Source organism: Xiphias gladius, chromosome 23 (genome assembly GCF_016859285.1).
Source record: "Xiphias gladius isolate SHS-SW01 ecotype Sanya breed wild chromosome 23, ASM1685928v1, whole genome shotgun sequence".
Taxonomy (NCBI): domain Eukaryota; kingdom Metazoa; phylum Chordata; class Actinopteri; order Istiophoriformes; family Xiphiidae; genus Xiphias; species Xiphias gladius.
Genome location: NC_053422.1, coordinates 13,598,445 through 13,625,494, shown reverse-complemented (window position 1 = coordinate 13,625,494; position 27,050 = coordinate 13,598,445). Strand labels below are relative to the sequence as shown.

General features: G+C 40.7%; 1 protein-coding gene across 1 annotated transcript; it reads right to left on the bottom strand.

Moving 5' to 3' along the window:
* Positions 1-1,720: 1,720 nt before the first annotated feature.
* Positions 1,721-27,050, bottom strand: slc16a2 (solute carrier family 16 member 2). Its single transcript, XM_040120268.1, has 7 exons — positions 25,475-27,050; positions 15,127-15,271; positions 13,715-14,213; positions 9,756-9,899; positions 7,748-7,976; positions 4,886-5,158; positions 1,721-4,772 (listed from the first exon to the last, which is right to left on the bottom strand). The coding sequence occupies exons 1-6, from the start codon at positions 25,902-25,904 to the stop codon at positions 4,902-4,904; spliced, it is 1,704 nt and encodes a 567-aa protein (XP_039976202.1). The 5' UTR covers positions 25,905-27,050; the 3' UTR covers positions 1,721-4,772; positions 4,886-4,901.

The following is a 27,050-nucleotide window of genomic DNA, read 5'->3' as shown; positions in this document are numbered from 1 at the left end:
ATGAAACAGAATGACTGGTACTGACAACAGCTTTGAAAACATATTATTACTGGAAGTGGTCCACGGTGGTCTCTGAAGTGCAGCTGCATAATATATAGATCTTCAGCTATCCTGTTTCACATATTGTTTGTGTGGTTTCAGGCAAGCATAGCAGTTAAATAGTAGGCGGAGACTGAGGTCAGAGGAGCAGAGAAATGGCACATTGGAGAGCAGGGTAGCAAGGCTCAATATTGCCGTAGTTCGGATTGACCTTAAGTCAGGTGGGTTTTTTGTGGGGGGTTTTTTCTGCCAGAGGACACTTTCATGGGGTGAGACTGAGAAGACAGGTTCTGTTATCCGGCAACTGAGCAAAAGATATCAGCAGGAACTTTAAGCAAACGCCGAATGAAATAAAAGTATTACAAGCTGATTAAAAAAGTAAACATGAGATTGTTATAGTAGAGACCAATAATACATGCAACTGATTTTACTCACTTGACCTGTTTTGCATTTGTTTTTGGAAGAATGTAACAACATCTTGTGTACGATAGGGTTTAATACAGCATAAGCCTGACCTTATTTATGTGCAGCCTAGTGTGTCGAATGTGTCCCTCTGTAGCTCTGACCCGCATACTGTACGCCACAGGTGAGCACCAGTCGATGAAGAAAAGAGACACAGAGGAGAAATGGGAAGTTTTCACCATTTTTAGCGTCAGGGAAAACAACTAAAAGTCCAAAAACAGTTCAAAAACTTTCTAATTATAAAAACAAAGTCTGACAGACAATAAGTCAAACCAGCAGTAGTGTAAGTAGTAATATAATTTAGCTAACATTGAAGAGGCTCTACTGTGGATTCAGCTGTTCCTGAAACTACTGCAGGCTACAGCTCTGAGCGCTACAGGAGACAAATGCAAACCTGGAGTCCAAGTAAACCTTCATCTTCTAGACTTTGACGTGTTCAGACTTAAGGAAGTGAAGCGGTCACAGGAGGTGGACCGTGAGCCCAGCAATGCTGCATAGACAAAAAGACTGGCCAAACTCTGGTTCAGCAGACACCATGCAACCATTCGGATGTATTGTATCATTCTTCATGCATTCAGCTCCCTCACTTTTGAATAGTATTTTAAATCTGAAGTAACTCAACAGTTGTTCTTTTTCCAGTAGTCATTGAATTGTATCATTAAAACGACAACAAATAAAAATCAATAATTAAAAACAATTAAACAGTTTTATGGTTAATCAAAAACCTTTACAAAGTATATAAAGTACATATGTTGATACATGACAGTTTACTCTATTTGAATCTACTGCAAGCTTAAAAAAAAGGAGCTGGTTTTGACCAGAATCTGGGTGAAGCTGACTTAGGTGAAATCAAGTAAGGAGTCTGTTAAGAAAGATCCAGGACCGATAATGACTATACTGAAACCGAAAAAAAATAATACAAAATAATAAGTAAAAAAGTCACACTAAGAACTGAAGGTTCACTGTATAAGCTTTGCAATTGTGTCTCAAATCTAGCAACAAGTTCTGGTGCTGGTGTATCTGTCCAGTAACTGTAAGGCAGATTTGTTTTGTTTCTACATTGAGGTTACTGCTGTGTCTCAAATGTCTTGCGTTTAGTCCTCGTCTCTTCTTCAAAAAATGCGTTTAGAACAGTGACGTTAAGCTGATAGCTACCAAGCTGACGACATATTCAACACAAGTAAATGAAAACAAAATATCAGTTCACAGTCAAAAAAAAAAAAAAAAAAAAGCACAAAAATGAAACAATTGTAGTAAACTTTGTTGAGACCGATACGTTTCGTGCAGAGAAACACCATCAGCCTTTTGCGGCTGCTGTTAAACCAAAAGGCTGAGGTCCTCCAATATGGCTGCCAGAGGGAAAATGCTCTGTGGACTTTTCATTCACTCATTCATTTGCTAGATTCCAAGACTTTGTGACATAGGCCTCTAGTTTAGCAGCAGCAAACTAGTGCAACTTGTCATTAACGCCCAACACTATACTTTCACCGAGGAAGTGACAGAAATTTGCTGTAAAAACATCATCTTTAGATGAAAGTGAAAAAGAGATGTCTCTTTACTTTGACGATTTAATTGGGCTTGGCGTTTGTAACCATATTAATGTGGAGGAGTACTCTTCAGGTTAATGTGATCTGTTATGTTTTGAGGGATGATGAAACTCAAAAGTGAACTCAAATTGGCTAATCTGAAATAATATTATCAAGTTAAATTGTGATGACAATGATACTGGTTAGCTTATATAGGTGGTACAAGGACAGCTCGTGCAGCCCATAATTTTAATTACCCCCACCATTTTTTGGTGTATGTGTGTGTGTGTGTGTGTGTGTGTGTGTGTGTGTGTGTGTGTGTGTGTGTGTGTGTGTGTGTGTCTTAACAGCAGCTGCAAATAGCATCAAAAGCGGTGCTGTCAAGAGAATTTAATGCTGCCTCAGTCAAATTAGAGGCCTATGTTTTCGCTTTCAAACATGCTTTACACTCTTTAACCATTCTATGTGTCTCCACTGCTTATTGTTACGTGTCTCCTCTAACTTTATTTAAGAATATTAGACATTTAAATAACTGAATTTTTCCATCACAGACATGAAAAACAGGCTTTGATAAGGAGAAGCTACAATAATGACAACTAGTAACTTTTTTAGGAAGAGGTAACAGAGGGCGGGAATGATGAGTATCAAAAACAGGAGAGCAGATGGGTATGAAGGCAAAAAAAGGTGGAAGGATAAATCTATTATGCACCAACTGGTAGATCATGGGGAATGGAAGCATGACATCTCTACAGTTTTGTGGTACTTAAACAGACACTAATGAGGTTTTGGGGGGAGCACGGTTGATTGAAAATAGGTGTTTGGCAGCTTTTGTGGTTTTGAGATTCAGACTGCACCAACAAACCACCACACAGAACAGTGAAATTATACAGTTAATGAAGAATGCCGCCGTGTTCAACTAAACTGCTGAGGATTGACTGATTACTGAGGTATACAGTAGGTGTACGTTTCCTATTCAGAACTGTTTGTCCTATAGCATTACCCCCAAGAAAACTACACTCAGCAGTGAGGTTTGTGTAGCTTTCAGGCCCTAAAATGTTGTAACACAGAAGCCGACTGAATAATGGCAGTGAAAGCAACGAGGGGAATTGATAGAAAGGAATACCACCTTAACACCAGGGTGTTTCTTTTTCCCAGTTCCCCCGTCTGCTATTCAGTTATGCATATAAACACAGAGTGTAACTCAAACTTTCCTCCTGAGGGAATATCTCAATGAGGCTGTGACGTTTTGTCTCATTACTGCTGACACAGTGAGTGAGGCCCTCATGACGAGACTAAACTAAAGCAGCAAACCGACTGGTTTATCTGTGAGATGGCCTGATGAGGGCTTTGGCCTCTTGGCAGTTTTAATCTTAGTAGTCCCCTCTTATCAACAGATTGTAACATCATAGTAGTTTCATATTACATAACTGCCTCTACTATCAAAATGCAGATGTAACGGTGCCGCGCGCGCACACACACACACACACACGCACACACACACACACATTCACACAGAGGAAAACTTTAAAAAGAAGAGAGACAAAAATGCCTTTTGTTAATATGAGAAAAATCTATGCTACCAACGGCTGTCAATCTCCCATTAGGACTGCACTGCAATTATTTCTCAAAGTCATAAAAAAACACAGTATATGAGGATTTGTCTAGCACCCTGCTAAAACCTTAAAAGGCCAATAAAAACCGTAGTTTGTTTCTTTGAAAAAACAAAAGCTGAACGTTAAGGCGGACTCAGGAGAAGATCTTGTATCAACTGTAGTGTTTAGTTTGGGTGATTCAGGCAGGAGATGCACAGCTCTCACAGCTCACCTCTTTTAACTTTGACTGCATAAGTTAACCTGCCACATGCTACAAATTCACTGTAAAAATCACTAACTGTGGAAACGTCGAACACTCTAGTGTTCATGGCATATGAATCAGTGGAATCAACAGCAGCCACAAACACAATCTCCCATGCAGGTGGGCTGTTGGAGTAGCTGAAGTAATTTTGCTGAAGTTTTAGACCCTGGCTGTGAGTACAGTGTGGTACAGTGTGCGGTTGAGTTGATTTTGTCTGGTGGCGGATCTCTTAGAAAAACTGTCTCTTTCCTCCTGTGACATTTACAGCAGATACATACAATACGTTTCTGTTGTAGTGGTCACAGCAGAAAACAATAGAACAGAATAAAGCAAGCCTGCTTTGTGTTGGAAAAAATTAGATGCGCGAGGTACTACATAAAGAAATTGTGAATTTATCCCTTCACTAGTTATTTTTTCATATGCCTCTTTATCTTAACAACGTGTTTATTAGGAATCTAAAAACAAAGCATAGTCATTTTTAGTCATAAATGTGACTATTCTTTATATTTATGACTATAAATATACATATTTATAGTCATAAATTCTGTGAAATCATAAACTATCACTGTCAGTTAAAATCTTTTCATTTCTTTCCTCTTGGAGGCATGTGTTACTACAGAGTCCCCACTGATGAAACAATCCTAGTTGAGACTGTGTTGTGCTTATCCCCCTTAAACGTTTCCATCATCCTACCCTGATGTGCCTGCTTTTTGTCCTCTCTGCGGCTTGTAGCCAGAGTGCCCTTTTCGACCTTTCGCCACATGAAAATAACAAACATCCAATGAAGGCCCAGAGGGGTTAAAGGTCAGCCAACAGGAAGTCCACGGTTGAGTGCTCTGGTTGGTAGGAGGGCAATTTAAGGATGAGAAAAGGTGCTGGTGGGCTGAATCCCTGGAAAAACAAAAACAAAAGGAAAGTAAACATAAGGAGAAACGTGTGTTTACATACAGTATTTCCAGGTGCAGATACATGACATGTGCCTGATATGTGTAAATGTATGTAACCTTTGTACGGTGCAACTCAGATGTGTGTCTCCACGTCGGTGTAACCAGGCAGGATGTCTCCATTGTGGCAGCTCTTGGGCTCCTCCGGTAGTGGCGCAGTGGGCAACATGTGGGCGGTCGTGGATGTCTCCTCTGGTGACGCCGCTGCCTGACCTCGCTGGAGCCTGGCATGTATCAGGGGCACAAAGAACAGCACCACGCCCCCCACCACAGGAGGCACCCCAGCCAGGGAGAAGGCCACCGTGTAGTTTCCAAAGTAATCATGTAGGAGACCTGGGCAGTGGTAGCATGGGGATACATATTGTATAATGTTATCCTGTCTTTACTCAAGGAATCCCAATGAAACGCAATATCTACTGAACAAGGAGTTCTTAATGTCACCAGTGACAGATAGGCATCATATTTACTTTTTTCCCCCTGGAGCCTACTCCAGTGTTTGTCTGTATAACATCATATTGTTAGCACTGAATATAGTGAAATTTCCTTAGATTTGGCCAGTAATTGTTACCTTATTAATGAACTATAGTCTGTTTAAAAAGCTCAATTCAAGAACTTAAGCTAAGTTCTATTATAACCTACTAATATAAGTAGCAACACAAGATAAGGCCACAGTAATTCTGTCATACATACAGCACTAAAACCTCACCCTGTCTATACTATACTTATCTGAATCCTATATTTATCTACATGTGAACTAAAGCAAACAAACTATACCTACAGCACAGTGACAAAGCAAGGTTAACAGGTTTAACAGACTGAGCTTGTAAGCAGTGGGAGGGGTGTGCACTTACATTATTGCCTACTGCACATACACTCTCGCTCATGAATAATAACACCTGCCCAGAACAGCACATGTTGATAAAGTGATCATTCAGACTTTGAGGAGCCTAGCTGCCTTTGCTTTGTTTTGGAAAGTAAATCTATGTTTAAAGTTTGCATCTGCATTTCGTCAGAAGGAAAACTGAAACGATATGCCAACTGAAACCGCTATACTGTGCTTTATGTCTGTATTCAAGTCTTTGTGTGTGGATACAGTGTAAACACTTGGCTGGTTAGTCTCTTATGCACTGGATGCTATAAATGACCTGAAATTACCTGACATTGGTTACTGACAAAGAGAGACACGGTAATTGCAGGTTTCTGCTGCTTAACAGCAACACACATCCTCTATGCAAACATCAGCTACTTTGCTAAACTTAATGAACTAGTCACATGTGAAACCAGAATATTTTCAGTATTTCAAAAATAAAATCATGGATCATATTTTTTGCATTTTCATCCACAAATTGCTGCTAAAATCAGATTAACAGAACAAAAGAAAGTTTATACAAAAGAAAAAATATGTAATACAGGGCTGCAACTGACGATTATTTTCAGTATCAATGAATCTGGTGATTATTTTCTCAATATATCGATTTATTGTTTTGTGTAGAAAATGTCAGAAAACAATAAGTGTCCACAGAAATTTCTCAGAACCCAAGGTGGCATCTTAAAATTCTTTTTTGTTTTTTTTGATCATCAGTTCAATATAGTTGCAAATGAATTTTCTGTCAATCAACTATTGGACTCATTGTTTCAGCTCTAGTGTACTGTATCATCATGGATAATCCTGTTTTGACAGAGCTTTGGGTATGCAGTTATATCAATATATTGCTTTCTCTAAAGATGTAGTCTAAAACAGAAACCAGCATTTGTTGTTTTGCTAAATGAGAGTCTGCAGATCAATTTAACAGGTGGACAGCATGAATCTTCATCTGGACTATTATATCAAACCACTGACATCAACCTCCACAATGATAGGGCTTCTGTATGCTGAGCTGAAGCCACAAATAGAAGGCAGACTCTTTTGTACTAAAAGCAGTTATTGGGAACATAAAGCACGAGAATGATTAAGTTATCAAATTAATGGTCTCCCATTTAGTGCTCTTCTCCACACTCATGTTATTAGAGAACTGGAGGGAGGGGGGGGCAGAGGGGACAAAGGAAGTTGAATTCTGACATCTGACCCTATATTTTTTTCTCAAGACAAATCCCCTGTGGTTGAAAGTAACTGAGTACATTTACTCAAGTAGTGTACTTTACTTGAGTATTTACCTTTTATGCTACTTTATACTTCCACTCCACAACATTTCAGAGGGAAATATTGTACTTTCTACTCCACTATATTTATTTGACAGTTTTAGTTACTAGTTACTTTGAAGATGAATATTTTACACAATGGATAATATAAGAAGCTTTTAAAATACCACACATAGTTAAAGATTAAACCAGTGCTTTCCAACCTTTTTGGTTTTTGACTTCTTACAAAAAGCAGTGTGCAGTCGGGGTCACATTTCAAATGTCTATGAGTTGTTAACAGCTTCACTAAGTAGTGATTTTTCCCTCTAAACGTCTCACATGGTTTAATTTCAATAAATGTTCAAATGATCCAATATCTCACCAGAAACCATAGATTAGAGAAAAAGTCCAAAAAGTGAAAACAGATTTTTGTATCAGAACTTTTCCTGATAATACTTATGTACTTTTTCTTAAGTGGGATTTTTCATGCAGGACTTTTATTGCTCTACTGAAACTTTTACTTAAGTAAAGGATCTGAATACTTCTTCCACCACTGAAAATCCCTGGAGACAGCCTACATTTGGCTACAAGGCCAAACCTCTCTTAATACAATTCGCTGTACAATCTATCCTGCTGTGCATTTGTCTTACCTACTCCCTACATCTTTTCTATCCTTGTTCAACTGTTGTTCTCTGGTAATATCAATCAACTTGTTGTGCGCTGTTACTGCCAACATCCTGAGAGAAGCGAGATCACTGTGAATCCCTTCTGGAATATACTGGATGAAAAAGAGTGTGTTCTCACCAGCGATGGGTGGACCTGCTGTCATGGGCAGAGCCATGAGGCCTAAAAGGTAGCCTATGGCCTGCGAGGCCTGCATGGGCCCAACCAGCTCGAATGCAATGGGAGCCATCATGGTGAGGAAGCAGCCATCACACAGCCCCAGGAACACACACACAACCACCAACCCCTCGAACACTGAGCACTGGGGAATCATCATGGACATCAGGCCCAGAGCCATGAAGGACACCACCTGAAACAGACAGCGAGAAAACAAGTTTTCAATGTCTTTATAGTCTCTATCCATTATACACTACATTGTACTTAAACTAAATTAGTGTTTTCTTGCTCCATCATTTCTTTAGTACTACCAGAAGTACTGATGGAAGTAAATAAGGGCATAATATACAGCCTGTTAGTTGGCCCATTTGCTATCCTTGTTGTTCTTTGCACAGCAACAGAGTACACCCTGCAGCTTGATAAAAACCTACGTATTTATGTTAGAAAAATATTTTCTCTGCCATGAAAATGTCTTTAAAAAAATTATCAACCGTGCTGATATTTTTTATATTACAGTAGTTGCTATTTTCTCTTAAAGACCCCCTCCAATGAAAATCAAGTTTATAACCTTGTGAACATGTCCATATTGTGATTTTTATGATATAAGACACATCATAAGCGAAATAAGCAGTAAACTCCATGGCTGATTATTTCGACCATGGCACTGCAGTGTACCAATGACAGTTTTAAAAAACACAGATTCAGACAGCCTGGGTTTCAAATGTCACATACCTAAGCAACCAATCCCGTCAACCTGTGGGGTGAGGCAACAGTAACACGAAACCTCCAGCGCAGAGCGGATTTGTCAGTACAGAGAGTGAGAGTTTGTATTAACGCAACAGCTAACGCTGTGTCAGCCACTGCCAGTTACAGGCTAACATGCTAACTACACTTACTATTCTGATAGGTCTGCTAGTTGCCGATTTTGGTGCACAAAGGGACTCCTCATCTGAGTCCGGGTCTGACTGAACAGCTGAATCTTTCCAATGTTTCCTCTAATGCTAGCTATCTTGATGCGCACTGCTCTTTCACCGCTCAACCTAGCGCAAGCAGTGGTGGTGGGCGTGGTGTAAGGCCTCTGATATTTGCATATTTGAATATTCATATATCATGAATTTCCCAATGAAGAAGTAACCATAGAATTGCTTCCAGCACCTTTTCAGGGTTTTTTAAAAAAAAACCTTTTATTTGGGAAAACTGTGTTCAACCAAATGTTCAGCAGAGCAGGGTATTTTTACATATTTTCAAAAAGGATCTGGAGAGAACTTTAAATTTGTAAAACTTGAGTTAACTGGTACCACCATAAATTTGTTTCATGTATTAAGAATTATGTGGGGATTAAGGAATATACATCTGAGGAATTTTTATACACCTCAGTCACAGCATCTGTTTTATAGGCTACGAAATATATTTATATCTTTGCTTTGAGCTTTTGTTTACTTCTGCAGAAGGCTGCCTGCATGTTTGTACAAATCTAAACAGTCATACTGAGGTCAGAGTTCATTATGAATACTCTGTGATGGAGGGTTCTGTTCCTTAACAATGAGCTAAAGTGTTACCTTAAAACCCTTCACAATTACAAGGAACTGCTTTTCCCCCTTCCATTTGCTCAGGACTAAATCTTGCCTACCATTAATTACACAGGTAAGTCATCTAGCAACAAGAAAGCTTCTTTTTACTTTAGATCTTCAAGTGTGTGCAAATGACCATCTGAATCATGTTTATGTGAAACCTAAGAAGCCATCAAAAACACTGAATCACTGATTGCAAATAGAAATATCTACTATCAACCAAGTCACACTCAATAACCCTTTTAAAAGAATAATATCAAACAAATACTGGCTCAGTGTGATAATGTGTGCCAGAGTGCAAAGCGTCTGAAAAAAAGAGCCTTAAAACAGAAATGATAGTAGTTAACTCCAACTCTTCTATTTCAGTTTAACGTTAATGTGCAGATGTTTAATTTCCTCACCTGCATGTAGATCTTTTGAAGACCAGGAATGAGGTCTCCAATCTTGCCGAAAGCAAGGCGTCCCACCCCGGATGAAGCTCCTATGCACACCAGGAGCACCCAATCCTTCTGGGTCCCCTTGAACTGCTTCTTCACAAAGTTGATCTGTCATGAAAACAGACACGGTGCTGTGTGAGATTTGGCTGTTTGTAACAGTGGATAATGTGATTGTGCTGCATAAGAAACACTCGAGAAGCTGATGTTTTTGTGCTCCATGCCTAAGAAGTCAATGAACTCAGCAAATCGGCGTGCAATTGGTGGAATGGTGAAATTGTCCATCCATAGACCCTAAGTCGCGGTCTTAGTATAACAAAATGTCTTCTTCCACAGACCTTTGGAACAGCAGGACAGGAAGATCCAACGCATATAGGTCAGCCCCTCCCACTCCCCTCACCCCTGACCCCCCAATACAGACCCAGAACATGAAACTGCCCTCTGAAGTCTTTCCTGAGCATGCTGGTCCTTGTGAAATATTTGCTCTGCTTTGAAGGGCTCTAAATTCATCAATGGCCATAGGATAGGCATGTTTAGGGATACAGAGAGGCCATACAGGAGAAGTTTCCTGAGGTGGTTGAGCCAATACAAAGGCCGGGGCTGTGTTTACATCTGGGCCCGGGCCTGAAACAACAGGCCTGACAGAGGGAGGCCGGAGCTGGAACATCCGACATCTGGATAGAGGGAGATCAACTTCACAGCTCCACGCTGCAGCTTTTTACACTTCATCCTCATCCTTCACTATCTCACTATCTCACACCAAAGTTGGTTATAGTTTGTGTACAGATTTTGAAAATATATAGTAACCTAGCTGACTTTTGCACTTTAACTGTTAAAGAATGTAAAATTATTCAATGTTATTAAAGTCACATTTAGTCATACCTTTTTGCCGACAAAAGGTATGACTAAAGTGTTATTTTAAATTTATTTTTAATTTTATTGTCAATAGTTTATTTATTACTAAAAGAAAAGAATAACAAGGTCTTTGGAGGAATATCAGAAATATTCCTTTTCCTCTCAGCCCCTAGTGGGTTTGTCTGTGTTTGTTTGACAGCAGCTGGCAGGCTGAGCCCCAGCAGGGGTATAAAAGACAAAGTGAACCAGAGACCATCTTGCAATGGGATAACACCAGCCACTATGCCCGTCAACATGCTGATTGTTCCGACCCATGGGTCAGACCACACCCATCTTCGACTCTGCATACATTTTGATCTCAACTACACACCTGTAAAGTCTCATGACTGTATCTAGCACAGCGCAATGACGTTATCGCAGTGACAAAATCTGTCCACAGACAGACAGACAGACAGCCAGACGGACAGAAATATAAGCAACACCTGCCAAATCACTCAAAGTCACCTTTGTGGTAGTTCCCTCTACAATGGGTCAAGCCAAGTCATAATTTATTTATATAGCACATTTAAGACAACCACAGTTGACCAAAGTGCTGAACAGGCTTAAAATACCAGAATAAACAAATATAAAATTAAACAACAAATGAGCATAAAATAAAAAATAAAAAAAACATTATAACAGTAAAAGAACTGTGGCACAATAAAGGAGGTCAAGGTGTCAAGCTTTACTCGAATTCAATGCCGACGAGAAGAGGTGGGTCTTTAGCAGCGACTTCAAAGTTTCTAGTGTCTGAGCAGTTCTTACATGAATAGGCAAGCTGTTCCAGAGATTAGTGGCAGCCACTGCAAAGGTTCAGTGACCTCTATTTTTGTGCCTAGATCTTGGAACATCCAACAGCATCTGGTTAGTCGACCTCAGTGCTTTAACTGGGACATGCTTATACAAGAGTTCTGCTAAATAAGGTGGTGCCAACCCATTTAAATCCTTAAATACAAGCAATAAAATGTTAAAATCAATCCTGAAACAGACAATCTAGTGGACGGAGGCCAATGTTGGTGTTAAGTGATCACGCTGTCTTTTTCTGATTACAAGATCAGCGGCTGCATTTTGTACTAACTGCAGAAGACGGAGAGACACCTGTTCTACACCCATATACAAAGAACAGTAGTCTACGATAGTCTAACCAAGATGTAATAATGCATGAATAATTCTTGAAATCTTTGGGAGAGAGATAGGCCTTTACCTTGGCTAAAGGTCTTAACTGAAAAAAACTAGTTTTGACAACTGAACTAATCCATTTATCAAATTTGAAGGAGGTGTCAGAAATCCCACCAAGGTTCTGTAAAAAGCTAAAGGCCAAGAGTAACATCAGGGTCATCCAAAAGAGGAGGTCTTCCAAACATATCAATCTCAGTCTTATTTTCTTTAAGATTGAGACAGTTTAAATCTATCCATGTTGTAATATCTTTTAAGCAGATCAGCAAAGGCTGCACTGAATCTTTACTCTTTATTTTTATAGGCAGATAGATTTGAACTTCATCAAAACAATGTCAAGAATTGTATGTTTATATGTTTTATGTGATATATACCAAGAAAAAAGGATGGGCCCCAAATGAGGCCTTGAGGGACCCCACAAATAAGTGAGGCCGCAGTCAAAGTTATTCACCTAGGTGAACCAAGAAACTCCTGTCTGTCAGGTATGACTGAATCCATTTGAATCCAGTACCTTTGATACCTACACACTGTTCACGACATGATATAAGGATCCTGTCATCCACAGTGTCAAAGGCAGCCATCAGGTGTAGAAGCACCAGAATAGCAGAGTTCCCTGAATCAACAGTTAAGAGAAACTCATTAAAAACTCTTAAAAGAGCTGTTTCAGTACTATGGGTGGGTGTTTCCAGGACAAAATTTTGCCATGATGACACAACCACACAGGACACGGAGGGACTCACAAGGTGAAAACAAGGTGTGGGTAGTAACAAATTTGCGCTGTAGTTTACAAGCCATGGACAGTGTGTTGTCAGGAGTGGTATTTAAGAGTAAGGACCAACCAGCATCTAAACAGACTGAAGCGATATTTGCGTGTGAGATGAGCTGCTTATTATTCATCTAGCCTAAAAACTGATGTTAGCGAGTTTTTTTTGTCATAAATTTGTGAGTTTTCCTGTAAATGTACCACTTTAATTTCAGAGAATATCCAGCTTGCTTCTTGTAAATTTATGACTTTAATCTAGGAAATTATGGGTTTTTTTGTCAGAATATTAACCCCTCTCCCTGGCGCCGTATTTTTTTTATTTATTTATTTTTAACCTACAATGGTCCTAATATGCCGTCCTACAAAGCAGATATGAATGCTGCAGCAGAAAAAAACATGAAATTTAATTTCAGTTGGATTTTAAGAGAAGGACACTTTTAGATCTGTCATCATAAACCTGGCATCTGACATTCAGTCACAGCAGTTATTCTCACAAACCCTGTGATCACACTAATAGAAACAAATCAAATCTTCAGCTTTCATTGCTCATTTACAATGCATTCCACTGCCCTCTACCCAAGGCCCACAGAAAATGAATGGCATCAGACCACCCACGGTGCAACAGTAAAGCTCTGACATCAGTCGCACTCCCTCCCCACCTCTCTCCATTTCCCAAGTCAGCTGAGGGACATCATTTTTTTTATCAGATACATGATTATACAACTCAGACTAATCAACACCATAATACTGTTTATACAACCTTGTAATATCGATAAAAAGGTCACAGACACATACCAAAAATACCCAAGAACGTTATGGTATGTTCTCCATATTAGGTAATATTTTGCACAGCTGAAGGAAGACTGTGAAGTACATAAAGCTTAGTATCTACATACAAACTTCCATTAACATCTGTTAAATCTAAACAAAATATGACATGGCTGGCTAATTTTACAATGGTGATATGCAAGAAAGTAAGACAGAAGACTTGAACTTTTTTTAAGATATTTGTACAGTGTTTAGTTAAACTAATTTAAGTTAGGAACACATAACATGTAATTCGACTAAAAGCATGTCAATGAGATGTTCTTACCAGATGGACATATGGCACAAAGTAGCCCAATACAGCTGTAGCTACTCCAAATGCCCACACCCGGTATGTCACGATGTGAAACACACGCAGGTTGAAGTATTTCTTGAGCCCAGCCAGAACCCTACTCCACCTGCTCCAGCCCTGAGCGGTAGACCCCGACTGGGTTTGGGGTTCAGCTGATCCAGGACCCATGCCGGGTGGTCCCATGCCTCCTCCAGCAGGCAGTAAAGGTCTGAATGTCAGTGCCAACAGGGCCTGAACCAGCATGAAGAGGCTGAGGATCTGGAAGGTCCTACTGAGGCCCAGAGGTTCCACCACCTTCTTGAGGAAAACCGGGAGGCCCATGGAGAAGAGGCTGGCACCGGCCGTCACCATGCCGTTGGCCAGGCCCAGGCGCTGGCGGAAGTAGTGGCCGAGGATGACCAAGGAGGGCTGGAAGGCGAAGGAGGAGCCACAACCGAATAGTATGCCATATGTGAAATAACGAAGGCTCAGGGAGCTGCAATAAGGAAAAAAGGGGAAAAGGAGGAGTAAAGTAACAGAAAAGAGAAATTAAAGGAAGAGAAAATAATAAGATATTGAAGATATGATGTTGAAAAGGAGCAGAAAATCATTATGAAATTTTTCAATTATTATATGACCAGTTCTTTTGCTGTAAAATTAATCATTGTATAAACTGATTATGCAAACAACCAATAAAGTTTATTAAGCATCATTATTTGGTGAAAGGCATGTCTGTAAACACAGAGTGTAAGAATATCATCAAATATAATGTAATTCAGGCTGCTCATATCAGATTTTTCACAAAAAAAATATCTGATGAAATCTAAAAAAACCCAGTAGGTCATTAAACGAAACTTACTGCTGTTCTGAAAATATTTCCAGAATCCTCAAAGACTGAATGAAAAAAAAAAATTCAAGCTGTCTTTAACCTGCTTCCCAAAGTGTGACTGTTTCCTAATCCAATGTTAGTGTGTTTGTTGAATTTTCAAATATATTTGTCTATACTGATGTTACTTTCAATTTTTTTTTATATTTCCATACAAAATAATGGGTTGATATTTTTCTTGAGTTGTACAAAATAGCAAAGACGCATGTCATTTACAGCTCCTGGATTAGGAAATACACTTGCAACTTGAGAAACTGGTTGAAAATCATTATTGTTTTGGGACTGATTGATTATTTTTTCATCCAGACGGTTAGAGAATTTGACTGGGAAAATTCTGGAGATTCCATCAGGATGCCAGTAAGTGTTATTAAACAATCTTCTAGGTTTTTCCAAACATGCCAGATATTTCCTTTTCAGAATAATGATTTCTATCAGTAGCTCTGTGACTAAAATGTAATGATAATACACCAGAGGCACAAACTGGGGTTCGAACAAGTGATGTCTTAAGTGTACACTGGCTTACTTTGCAAAGGACGTGCTGAGCAACCCTATAAAAGCCAGCGCTGCCCCGCTGACAGCTGTTTTCCTACAGCCAAAGTGGTCGGTGAACATGCTGACCACGGGTGAACAAAAGAAGATCATGCCCATGGCCAGGGCCCCGACCCAGGCTGCAGAGGAAGACGAGAGGGGAGATGGTTCATCATCAGTAACATGTGGAAATGCTATATGTTGGAGCTATCACCTAAAATAAATATCAGAAATTGTATACCTGTTTGTGTATCAAGCAAAGTTCAAGTCCAAGTAACTTGAAATGCACTGTGTGCTGTAAATCAACATATGAAAGATATACAGGATACATTTGCAATACAACTGACATTAAGGACAATGAGGAGAAATGGATTCTCTTTCCTGCATGGAAATACACTAAATGATTTTGTCATGTGTAAGCTTTCAACGGTTTCTACAGTTCTTGAAACCCCCTTACCATATCATATGCAGCTTGAGGATTTGCCTTTCTTACCATTTACTGTTAAACAGTAAAACAACTGTAGTGTATATACAGTCCCACTTGGAACTAAAAGTAGGACACAAAAATCATTTGAGAGAAAGATGAGAAAAACTAAAAATCAAGGGGCCACTTAGTTAATAATTTTATAATATATCTTCTTTTATTGCGAATGAAAGTCATTTGAAGAAAGTTTTATTAAAAAATGGATCAAAGTGGATAGTTCTGGCCTGTGGTGTAATATCCATCGAGAGTTAAAACATAACGAGCCAGAATGATCGAACAGAGACGCTGCGTACCCTGAAGTGCAAACAAATGTCTGGGTCTGGTCTCCTGGGGGGCAAAGGTAGCTTTAATGTCTACCGTGGTGTCTGGGCTGTGGGTCACGCTAATCTAACAGCTCAGTGGGAAAGAGACCAGAGAGAATGATAAACAGGTGGATGGACTGATTTACCTATTTACACGTACACCCACACACATACAGCGTTCAGTCTGAAATACGAGCTCTACAGCACTATACAAACACTCTTTGTTGTGGAGGTTTTATGTTATATACATGTTGTAAAAAATCTGTTAGTATATAGTGTACGCTACAAAGTCAAAATTTGTATACTTTAAGTGTGGGACTGCACCAATTCTGCTACTTAACATGTACTTCATGAACTCACACTATTTAGTAACTTTCTTCCACAAAATGTGCAGAGTTTCACCTTGAGGCGCAACATTAACAGAACACACTTGCAGGCATACGTATACACACATCCTATCACAGGGCATTGAGCAGACACATTTATCCTCAAGTAAAGGTGCAACAGTAAAATAGGTTATTGCTATATGGCCTCCCAACACATCTCGATCTAAACACTATACATAAAAACATGTAGCACTGAGGGAGAATTCAGTGGCAACATTGCATGAGATCAGATTAATCTACTGTGCTCGATAAGCCAAAGAGTTGGGGTTTGGCTTCCCATAAGCACCTTAGTATTACAGTTGCACAATACTGCACCACTGATCTTGAGAGCTAAGAACCACTCTCTTAAGGGACTATAAACTTAGTGTGTGTCAGATTAGGTAAAGTCATTGCAACCCTCTACCCCACGCCAGAAAGGCAGGGGGTAGAGGGTTGCAATGACTTGGGTATATGTGGCTCTTTAGCTGCTAAATGCCTCACTTTGTTCAACAGCTAGTTGCTAACTTTGCCTGCCGGCTATTTGGTGCTGGGCAGGTAGTGTTTTCAGTCTGGGCTGCCTGCTTCGCCTGATAATGACACCGATGAGAGCGGTGAGAGTGAATCAAAAGAGTAAAGTTGTGGGCTGTAAACCAAAACTATGGTGCTGCGAGTAACTGCTGAATTGGGTTAAAAGTTCTGAGTTGGTTCGTCACTACAACCGACCCTTTTCACATTACACATAGTCACCTGATCCATTGTTAATATAAATACGCATTATAGCAGCTTTAAAAAATACTGAACCCTTAACACTTCCACAACTGAAACAACAATCAAGCAACAATGTTGAGCAAAAAATCACTTTACCACAATGAAAAACATTAGACTGCTCTGTATGGGTTTTGCAAACAGCATAGTAGAATTCACTCAAAACTCCATAAACTCTCTAGTTAGGGCTACTGTACTGTGTTGATGACAAAAAATATGCATACATATAGGAAGGTTAAGTTGATGGTGGCCCTAAGGGAAAGGCCACGGTAGCCAGTGAATGACCTACATGACCATAGTGGCGTCCCACTTCAGTGGTGGGATCTTTCAAAGGATGTGGTCCGCAAGAAAAGCCTGCAGCCTTGACGGTGTGCGCAAAACCATGTGGTATACGGTCAGGAATTAAGCAAACAGCCGTAAAATTTAATGACATATGTACATAGCTCTAAAAATCAATCACCCACAAAAATGGACTGCTGGGTCAAAACTCCTGACAGAATCTGGTCGATTTTAATTGGGGTTGCAGTCCTCTGGTGCCTGGAATCTCAGAAATTAATGGCCACAGTCCTGCACGTTTTTACTACTGGGATCCCTTTTGCAGTCACTGGTATTTGTCCAGCTTCTCATATTCTTTCTTATCAATGGTGCTGTCACTTAAACCACTCAATCTATGTCCAGAACCACTTTCGTTTCCTTGTCCGTGACCACATGTGCAGTTGGTTTGTCTGGAAGGACCACTGGATCTTAACTCTGTCATTCTCAGTCAGCCATTGTGGTGCCTCCCATCTGGAGTGTATCTGGCAGAGTTGTAAAATGTTTTATATTTAATCAGGCTGTTCAGTCTGGACCTATGAGTCCTGGGTAACTAATCTTTCCATCAGTAGCTTTTGCCATATGCTTTTCTCGTATGCTCTTCCAGTACTGTTCATCTTTTGCTCTAGATAGATGTATCTGCATTTTATATGTTACTGCACTTCCCTATTCTGTGCAGAATAAGGCATATTATCTGCTTCTGTAACATTACAACTGGGTTGTTAAATGAGCGATGACAGCCACCGTGGCTGAACAGACAAAAAAGACAGAAACTTCAATTTCAGCAATAGACAATCCCAGGAATATGAGTTACAGAGGTGGAATGGATGTGTAACTGACAGCACTAATGCTTAGCATCAAGATTGAAATTAAAATAACAAAAATTATTGATTACAACTTAATACCAATACTATTGTTTCAACTTTGTGGTCTCTAACTGGCTGAATTTATTGTTACAGGGAGATGGGACCACAGAGAGACGGTATAGAGTCATGTGGAACAACATAGTGAATAAAAAGGAAAAAAGGGTAGGCAGCATATTATGAAGGACTAGGAACAGTTGACTAAGCTCAAGGGTTAATTTCCAGAAACGCATGCTTCAATCCTTCGGCCAGCCGCCACAGAGCCCTGTGTCTCCTCAAGAACTTGAGGCGGCAGTAATCTGGCTCTGAGGCAATATGATAACTTGAGTACCACTAGTGCCAGCAGTGCCGCAGTCGTAATTGATGGTTGTTGTCATGTTACATCAAATTACGCAGTTACTTTTTCTCAAGCCTATCTCCACAGGATCTTTATGGGACCAATGTGGAGTAGATGATTACAGTCCCTGGGGTAAACGCTTCGATGTATCGTTTACTCAATGTTACCGTATAAAAAACAAAGCACGTTGTCTACAACATACAAGATCTAGTGTACAATCAGAGGCTCACAAAAGTGCAGACCCATGTATCTTTCCTCCGCACTCTCTCTTCTCTTCTATGGCCAACCCAACCACCAAACCCCCATTTTCCTCTGCCCTGGCACAAGCAAAGGGCTGTGAATAGACTGAGAGGAGTGTACTCATTAGAGACGATGACGTCTGAACACTTTCAAACAAAAGAAGAAGAACACAGCGAGGGAGACTGAAGCAAAATGAAAAGATGTGTGTGTGTGTGTGTGTGTGGGGTTGGGGGGGGGGGCGCTTAACAACAATCCCTCTCATTACATGATAGATGCAGTCTGACAGAGAGACTCTATAGGACCCATCTGTACATTGGTGGAACAAACTTCTTGCCGCAGGGAAATGCTTTTAGACTTTTAAAGAGGCAGTGTCATTTAATCCACCAACAGATTAACCAAGGTTACTTAGTTTATCTTGTATTTGCTTGTATACATGCATACATAATAACTTTAATTTGTGGATATCTGTGTCATTTGTTTTGTGTACCATATATATATTTTTGTAAGTATGTCATGTTTTATGGCAGAATAAAACCAAACCAAACCATGCAAGTTAGAGTAATATTCATACCATACTGTATTTCTACACATTCTTTAACATGTGGCTATTTTGAGTGGTCTGCATCATGAGTACAAAGCTGAAACCAGTCACAGATGAGTTCAATATCTTAATAAATATCTTGCATGCCAAACAAAACAGCTTTTCTATTGCCAATTGTTGTGACTGAGTGTATACAGTGAGTCACTCATGTCATTCAGGTTTTCTCACGCGATTCAAGACTGAAATTTACATGGTTGTGATGGAACAATTACTTCAACAGTGCAGATACAATATGGAACCAGAGATTAAGTTCACAAAGACTGCTATAGTTGTTTACCACAGTAGGAGCTACAGTGCAGTAAAACGAATTTGGATAGTGACACCATATTTGTTGTGTTAGCCCTGTTCTCCAAGACACTGGATTTGAAATGAAATAATGAGGCTGAGGTGCCAAATTTCAGATTTAACTTGAGGGTGTTAACATTCACATCAGATGACCAGTGTAGGATTTATAGCTCTTGAGTCCCTCAGACAGCGAGTAAAGCCGGAAGTACTTTCAAAGAAAACTGTTTACAGCATGCTCTGTGGATTATCCTGAATAACAAAGACATTGTTCCTGGAAAGACGTGTTACTGCTTACCTTTTTTTCAAACGTTTTCATTGCTTTGACCCATACCAGCAAAATGTTATTCACCTCCAATGTATTGGGTGTCAGCAGAGACACGCATCTCCAAACTTAGGCAAATAAAACCAAAATTATCTGAATAGATAGATGCCACTGCAGTATGTAGGAAATTATATATTTTTTTGGAATTGGACTGAACCAACCCTTTAAAGTTGAAAGAAATCCACATAATCATTGTTTCATTTCAAATCCAATGTGCCAAAACAATCAAGAACAAATGACTGTCCAAATGCTTTTTGACCCCAGTGTTTGTGCATAAAACAATTTCCCATAGACACAGGGAGGAAATATTCTATCTGCTAAACAATGCAACATATTTTGCACGGAACTATCTTGGGTACTCACAGTTAAAGTAACAATAGCCGTACATAGTTTTACAACATTAACGGAAACGGAAAGGTACAAGACCTTAGACTGGGTACGGAAGCCCATTCCCCCAAGTCCACATGAAATGTCCTTAGCATGTGCTAGGGGTGGACAATGCGCTGTTGTATGACATACATGATTGTTTCAACTGAAAAAACACAGATACTGAACAGTGTTGTTACACTGTAGGAATCAATCAAAATGAAATGTACAAATTTATTGTGCCTTTTTTATGGCTAACAGTGTACATGAGCCAAAGACCATAACAACGGACAGCCCTTACGTTTCAATGGTGCATTATTAACGAGTAGGTCTAGTAGCAAACTAAGCGATGTCTTCATTTTTACCATCATCAAAATAAGCAAGTGTGGTGAAGTTGCCTGAGAGATATTTGATACTTTGCGAACTGTAAGCCTTGTTAACCAGAGCAGGAGCCTGCAAACTCCCTCACCCAGTCACCACAGTCAAGTCAAACTTAACCGTCCTATATGTACAGTATATTATTGGTTAAACCCTTTATGAGTACACGGTCAGGGCAGAATCTTAATTTTGAGAGATTCTGTTTAGAAAAACATAGAATAGCAAAACAATCTAATTCAGAAGGTAAGTATCAGATACCCAGCGCAAGTAGCATTGTATCAACCAAACGATGGCACGTACCAAGACAATAAAGATATAAAATACAGGTTATTACTATACTCTGATGTCAGAGTTCTCCTTGTTTTCAACAAAGTAGTGCAACTACTGTGTAAAGACTAGGGTTTTGTGTTCATAAAGCCTTGTTTTAGCTTCAGTTAACTAACTGGCTAGTTACCATACAGTATATCAAGTCAGGCAGCAAAGTTTGCAGAGTATTGCGGGTATAAGACAAGTCTTTTGGGGGACCAGCTGTCACAGATATGTTCAAAGTGTTTTTAAACAACTCAGCCTCAGTCCACGTATGTGTCTGACAGCATTGTCTAATTCCATTGTTTATTAGTCATATCATGCACCTAGCTAACAGTATTCACTGCTGTGCAAACCACTTGTGTTGAAACTATTAACTATTCAGGAAGGAGGATATGTATGGATTTATATCGGATAAGTTTTGCAGAGAGTACACTGTAGCAGCACAACTTGATTTTTCTGCCTAAACTGGCTCTCAGGCTTCACTCTTGATACACTTTCTCCACTCGCTTGTGTCAGGAAGGGAGAGTTTGCTTTCCTCTTTAGTCACTATTTCCATTTGAACCTGCTGGAAAACTGCCTATAAATAAATGCATTAACTTTATTGATGATCCCACAATCAGCAAAAACAATTTATCCCTGCAATCAATCTTCTGCATATACCTGCTTGTGCGTGGAGCCTTAAGAGACTCTGATCTGACCTGAACCCATTCCCCTGCCCACTGGAATGCCAAAAATGCTACAGTACTCCCTGATCTGCCAACCTGGGATTTCCAGCTACACTGAAGATGGTGAAGAAATCGGGGGCAGCAGAGCTACAATGCAGGACTACACAGAGCACAGCAGTATGTTAATGACGGGAGAAGTTTGCTTGTGACAGCACTGTTTGAATCTTAGCTAGAATACTGTTTACTGAGTTGAAATTTGGCTTTTGAGAAATGTCCACAACTGAATGTTGAACACATCTGATATGATGCAAGATTATATTATGACCACAGCTAAAGAAATACAGTGTTGAAACCTGCAATTATATCTTATTTAATAGTTCATTTGAAGGCTGCATCGATCCTCGAACTTCCCCCCAAAGACTTTTTAAGGACTGCTAACTTTATACAAATCTTATTAGCCTGTGTTTTAGTTAGGTTTTAGTTTCCCATGATGTTCTAAATGTAAAATGTTTTACAATTCCAGGCCAGACACTAATCCCTTTGATGTTTTAAGTTCATAAGCACCTGCTTAATATTCCCAAAAGCAAAAAAGCTACAGCCAAAAGCTTCATTACAAAAATGTTTAAAAGTGATGTTGATATTACCCTAATTTTAATGATTGCCTAGCTAAATAAAATAGAGACAAGGTTACACAAAGAGGACAGTGAAGTGATCAAACACACAACTCGTCATTTGAACACACTATTTAGCAATTCTTTAAACATTTCATGAACACATACCAATCCCTGCCTAGTTTTACTTGTATGTTACCACTGTTATTGCTGCCACTATGAGCTATTCTGAAGTACTGTGTGTCGGTGTATAAGTGTGGCACAGAGGTGCTTGTAGCCTTCAGATAGCTTTCCGTTTTCCAACTTGTTAGAAGGCTGGTTTCCTGTATGCAAGCCTGGGCCTATGAGCCTGTTTGTGGTACTGTATGTGTATGTCTTTCATACATAATCAGTGTCTTTTCAACATTTAATGGAAAACTGTCTTAACAACCAAATGCTGCTGACAGTAAAAAGTATTGTCTGTCCACTTAAGAGTTAAGTTAGAGCAGAAAAAAAAACTCCTTTTCTAAGGGAGCCTGAGTTACATAATTCTTGTCTTGATGCCTTTGAACAAGTCAACGAAATTCTCTAAAAAAAAAAAAAAACAAGAATAAAGTTGATATTGCTCAGTAACTTTACAACTTTACATTTAGACAGTAGACAACGTCTGCGTCTGAGCTTTGTCTCATCACAGTCTTCCTACTAATCTGTCTCACACTATTGGCACATAGATGGAAATCATTTCAGGGATCAATGAAAAATTAATCACTAGCTCACACAGTCGCTTTTTTCTGCCCCTCCACACACATTCCCAGCTTTGCAAACTCCTATGCAGCAGAAGCAGTGCTGCAGTCTGAACTTCTCTCCCACATTCGCCGTACCCACGTTCAATTACACATCAGCTCACGAGGGGCTCACTCCCCACTGATAATAAAAGCAACACGGTTTTTGCTTTTCATTTGAAAAGAATGCTGTGTAGGATACTTTCACTCGGTACGCACCTTGACATACCAGCATTTTTTGTAAGTGTGACCACAACAGCGATGGAACCTCTGACTGAGCCCAGCTGTAATCAAACAAAACAACATCATCTACAACTCATAATTAACTCACCTCTCCTTCATTACTTTCTTTTATTTAAAAAAAAAAAAGGTGTTTGGATCCCCCACCTTGTTACTACTGGGCAATTTCGAAAATCTCTTGTTTACCCCTCAAGGCTTAATAAATACCTGATATAGTCGAGCTTGATGTAAAAACCTAACGGTAATCTCTAATTAAGATTTAATCACATCCGAGTCTTTTCCTGTCCCCTCCTCACCTTATGGTCCTGTGGTCTTTTGCTAGTGAAGCACTTTGATATGTTGTTTCAAGATGTTCTGCACATGTGAATTTACTGACTGCACTCCCTTAGACTGGATAGTTCAAAAGGAGTCTTTACAAGTGTGACTATTGTAGTAAAGCTGTTCCCCTCTGTTTTCCTCTGTTGCTGGGGGGAAAGGTCAGGACTCAGCCTACTCGCTTAATCCTTTCACATATGAGAACAACCAAGAATTAAAGCCAAGGAACGGCCGGAGATGAAATCTTTAAGAAGCCAGAAAAAGGGGGGAAAAAACAACATAAATACCTTGATAGCAACTGCCCCCTGTTGCTTGCAACATATAGGGGATATCTCTGGTCTCACATGAGTCTTGAAAAGCAGCTACCAGGCATACTGAATCTGTTTTCAGGCCCAACATGTTTGCGATTCCTCAGGCTTTCTATAATGCAAAACCTGAATATGATGTGAGGCCAGCATAAATTAGAGATGACGAGGTGCAAGATACCATTAAAGGTGTTGAACTGTTGGTACATAAACAACTCAAATGAGCCTGATCATGTCTGAGCCTTTGGTTTATTTTCTCTCCGCCTGTAACTGTCTCTACACTGATAATAATGAAGGGTTGAATTTGTGCTACGGAACAGTCTTAGAACCATAATCCCTTCCCACATCCTGACCTTAACCTTCGCAGGTGATTGTGGAACAGAGGGATGAACACTGGCCTTATTCTGGTTATGTACGCCAGTCAGTGGTCAACAGAATCTTTATTGTGTCACACTTAATATCAGTCCCTGGAATTACATTATTAATGTTGTGGCTGATCAGTGTGTATACTATATGTGGCAGAAAATGTCCCAGGTTTGAATCTAGCATTGGAAATGTTTCACATGGCTTCCCTCCTTCTAAGTCTTTCTTGTGTTTTATAATTGCAAACAGTCCAGTGAAAGAGAAAACCCGAAAATCGGAAAAAAATAGATGAAATGTTAAATATTTCAAATTTAGGGGGGCAAAACCTTTGAGACAAAGGTGGTTTTGTTTTGTTTTTTCAATTTTTTTTTTTTGCATGCCCCACTTTGTTACTCTGTTCACACTTCTTAAGGTCAGCATTCTCACAAGTTTACAGACTGTTCGAATGACTGTGGTTCATTTCTTTAGGTTTCAGCCTTTAAGGGAAAGACTTCTATCAAAGGGCCCATCTGTGACAAACTGAAATGGATTTGCAGTTGCTGGTTAGTAGAATAACAGTGCCATTAATGGATAGATAGCAAGTACACTGTTGGTCAGTTGAATGCCAGTTAATCATTTAACATCAGTGATGGTGCTCTCCAAAACAAGCAACTTAAACAAGAGGTAAGGGGCATTATCAGAATGCATGAACACTCGACAGTAAACAAAAATAATACAGACTTTAAATGTCCTAAAGTGGCACATGTGACATTTGAGACTATGGTTAGTGTGCCACTTTAAGTGCAGGCTTAACTCTGAGCTGACCCACATCTTTTTTAGACTGATATATATGTGTGTGTGTGTGTGTGTGTGTGTGTGTGTGTGTGTGTGTGTGTGTGTGTGTGTGTGTGACACATATACGGTATAGCAGCCTATACATCACAGGCTGCTATTATGCTGGTTTCACTTACATAAAGATGTCATTGTTTTTGTCACGCTGTTGCTCTCTCCCATGATAATCACCCAGTGGAGATACAAGTTTCCCACCTTCTAATTTTTCATATCAGCGATAGCAACCAAGCGTGCATCCAGGACAAAATGTACTTCTGTCCACCAGCTGATGTGCTGTTTGATCTCACTGCCCAGCTCACCTCAGCCGACAGTACGGTACTCACCCACTTTGAACTGAGACGTCTGGTCGTCGGGATTTGCGTGCTCCTTCACCAGCATCATATGCAGGATGCCGAAAGAGTTTTGAATCCCAAAGATCGACCCATTGCACCAGGTTGCAGCGAGAACCACCAGCCAGCCGAAACCGCCTTCGGGCGGGACGAATGCGGCGCCGTGGCCGTGCCCCTCCACCTGGACCCCCGCCTCGGAATCAGAAGCCGGGGAGAGGGGCGGCTTGCACCCGGCCTCGATCAGCTGCATGGTGCTGTCCTCCGGCACGATTTTGCACTCGCTGCCCGCAGCCCGGTCAGCCTTGCTCCCGTCTGCTTCTCGAGGAGCATCTTTCTGCTCCATCTGGGGATCTGCGGCCGGCTCCTCCGTCCGGCACACTCCGGTGGACGGCTGCGCTTGACTGTCTACCCCGTTGATCCCCATGCTGTCTGGTCCGGTGGTGAGGTTACTGTGGGCTCTCGGCGCACATGCATGGGATATAGGTCAGTGACAGCACCGATTTGAATAACAGATTTGATTGGCTATCTGTCACAATGTGCAAGACAGACGGTCCTCTGCCGACGGACGAGCCTCCTACACGCTGCCTGTAGCCCAGGTCTGAGAGTCAACTTCATCGAATAAACTCCATCCTGCAGACGCCGAATGTGTCATTCTGGTCGGAGGTCTGTCTTTTTCCAGGAATCAGCAGGCGCCGCCTATTTCTCCTTTTAATGCGAGCCTCTGGTTCTCGGAACAGCCTATAGAGACGAGCACCGTGTATTCACTTTTGCTGGCGTCCCCGCTCGGTGCCAAATCAACCTGTGAAAACGTCCGCTCAGCCTCGACGCCGTGCCGTCCCGTCACGCAGTCCGCGCGCGGTCCGCAACATCCCGCGGTGGCAAAGGAAATGACAGGGCGCTCTTTCTCTCTCATCTGACGGCTTTGCACGGCGTAGACGTGAAATAGGCAGGCCCGTGCGGGTCCCGGAGGCTGTCGCGGCTCTTAAGTGCCCATACAACTACGGCCGTCATTCAGCCGCTCGCCCCCGCCTCCTTCTCCCCGGCCCGATGGTCGGTTAGAGCCAATGGTGGAGCCTCCGTACAGTTACGGTACAGTACTGGGACGAGTTCACACTTCGTGTCTTATCGGAGTCACGTAAAGACCCGAAGCTCTTCTCGCACTGCGCTGGTAACTACATCCTGTAGTTAACCGCCGACGGCTACGTCCTTTACAAACCTATTTTAGGGCTAGGAAGGGAAGGTTTGTAGGACAAGATGGCATGTGGCTTCACTCACTCTCTTTCGCCAGTGGAGGGAGAGGGGTTTGCTGTTGTTTACGTCCAACCAGCCGTTAAAGATGCCTCTCTACATTTGACGTTGAACATTTTTTGTCTTCCATGCTGTTGGGGGGACCACTTTGGTTTTAGACCCAGCGACGGTTAGGAGCTACGGGCTACGACGTTACAGTATTTAGGTATTAACCGTCGGACGCGGAGAAAAGGAAAAAAAATGCAGTCGTTGCAGAACAATGTGGTGCCGTATCGCGCATGTTAATGATTTCCTGCCCCATGTACAGTACCTGATATTTCCT

Excerpts from the sequence above, each read along its gene's own strand:
- slc16a2 (XM_040120268.1), bottom strand. The coding sequence starts at position 25,904 with ATGGGGATCAACGGGGTAGACAGTCAAGCGCAGCCGTCCACCGGAGTG. Across the intron at positions 15,272-25,474 it reads GACGTCTCAGTTCAAAGTGG|CCTGGGTCGGGGCCCTGGCC; the intron begins GTGAGTACCGTA and ends CTTCCTCTGCAG. Across the intron at positions 14,214-15,126 it reads CTCAGCACGTCCTTTGCAAA|CTCCCTGAGCCTTCGTTATT; the intron begins GTAAGCCAGTGT and ends TCCTTATTGCAG.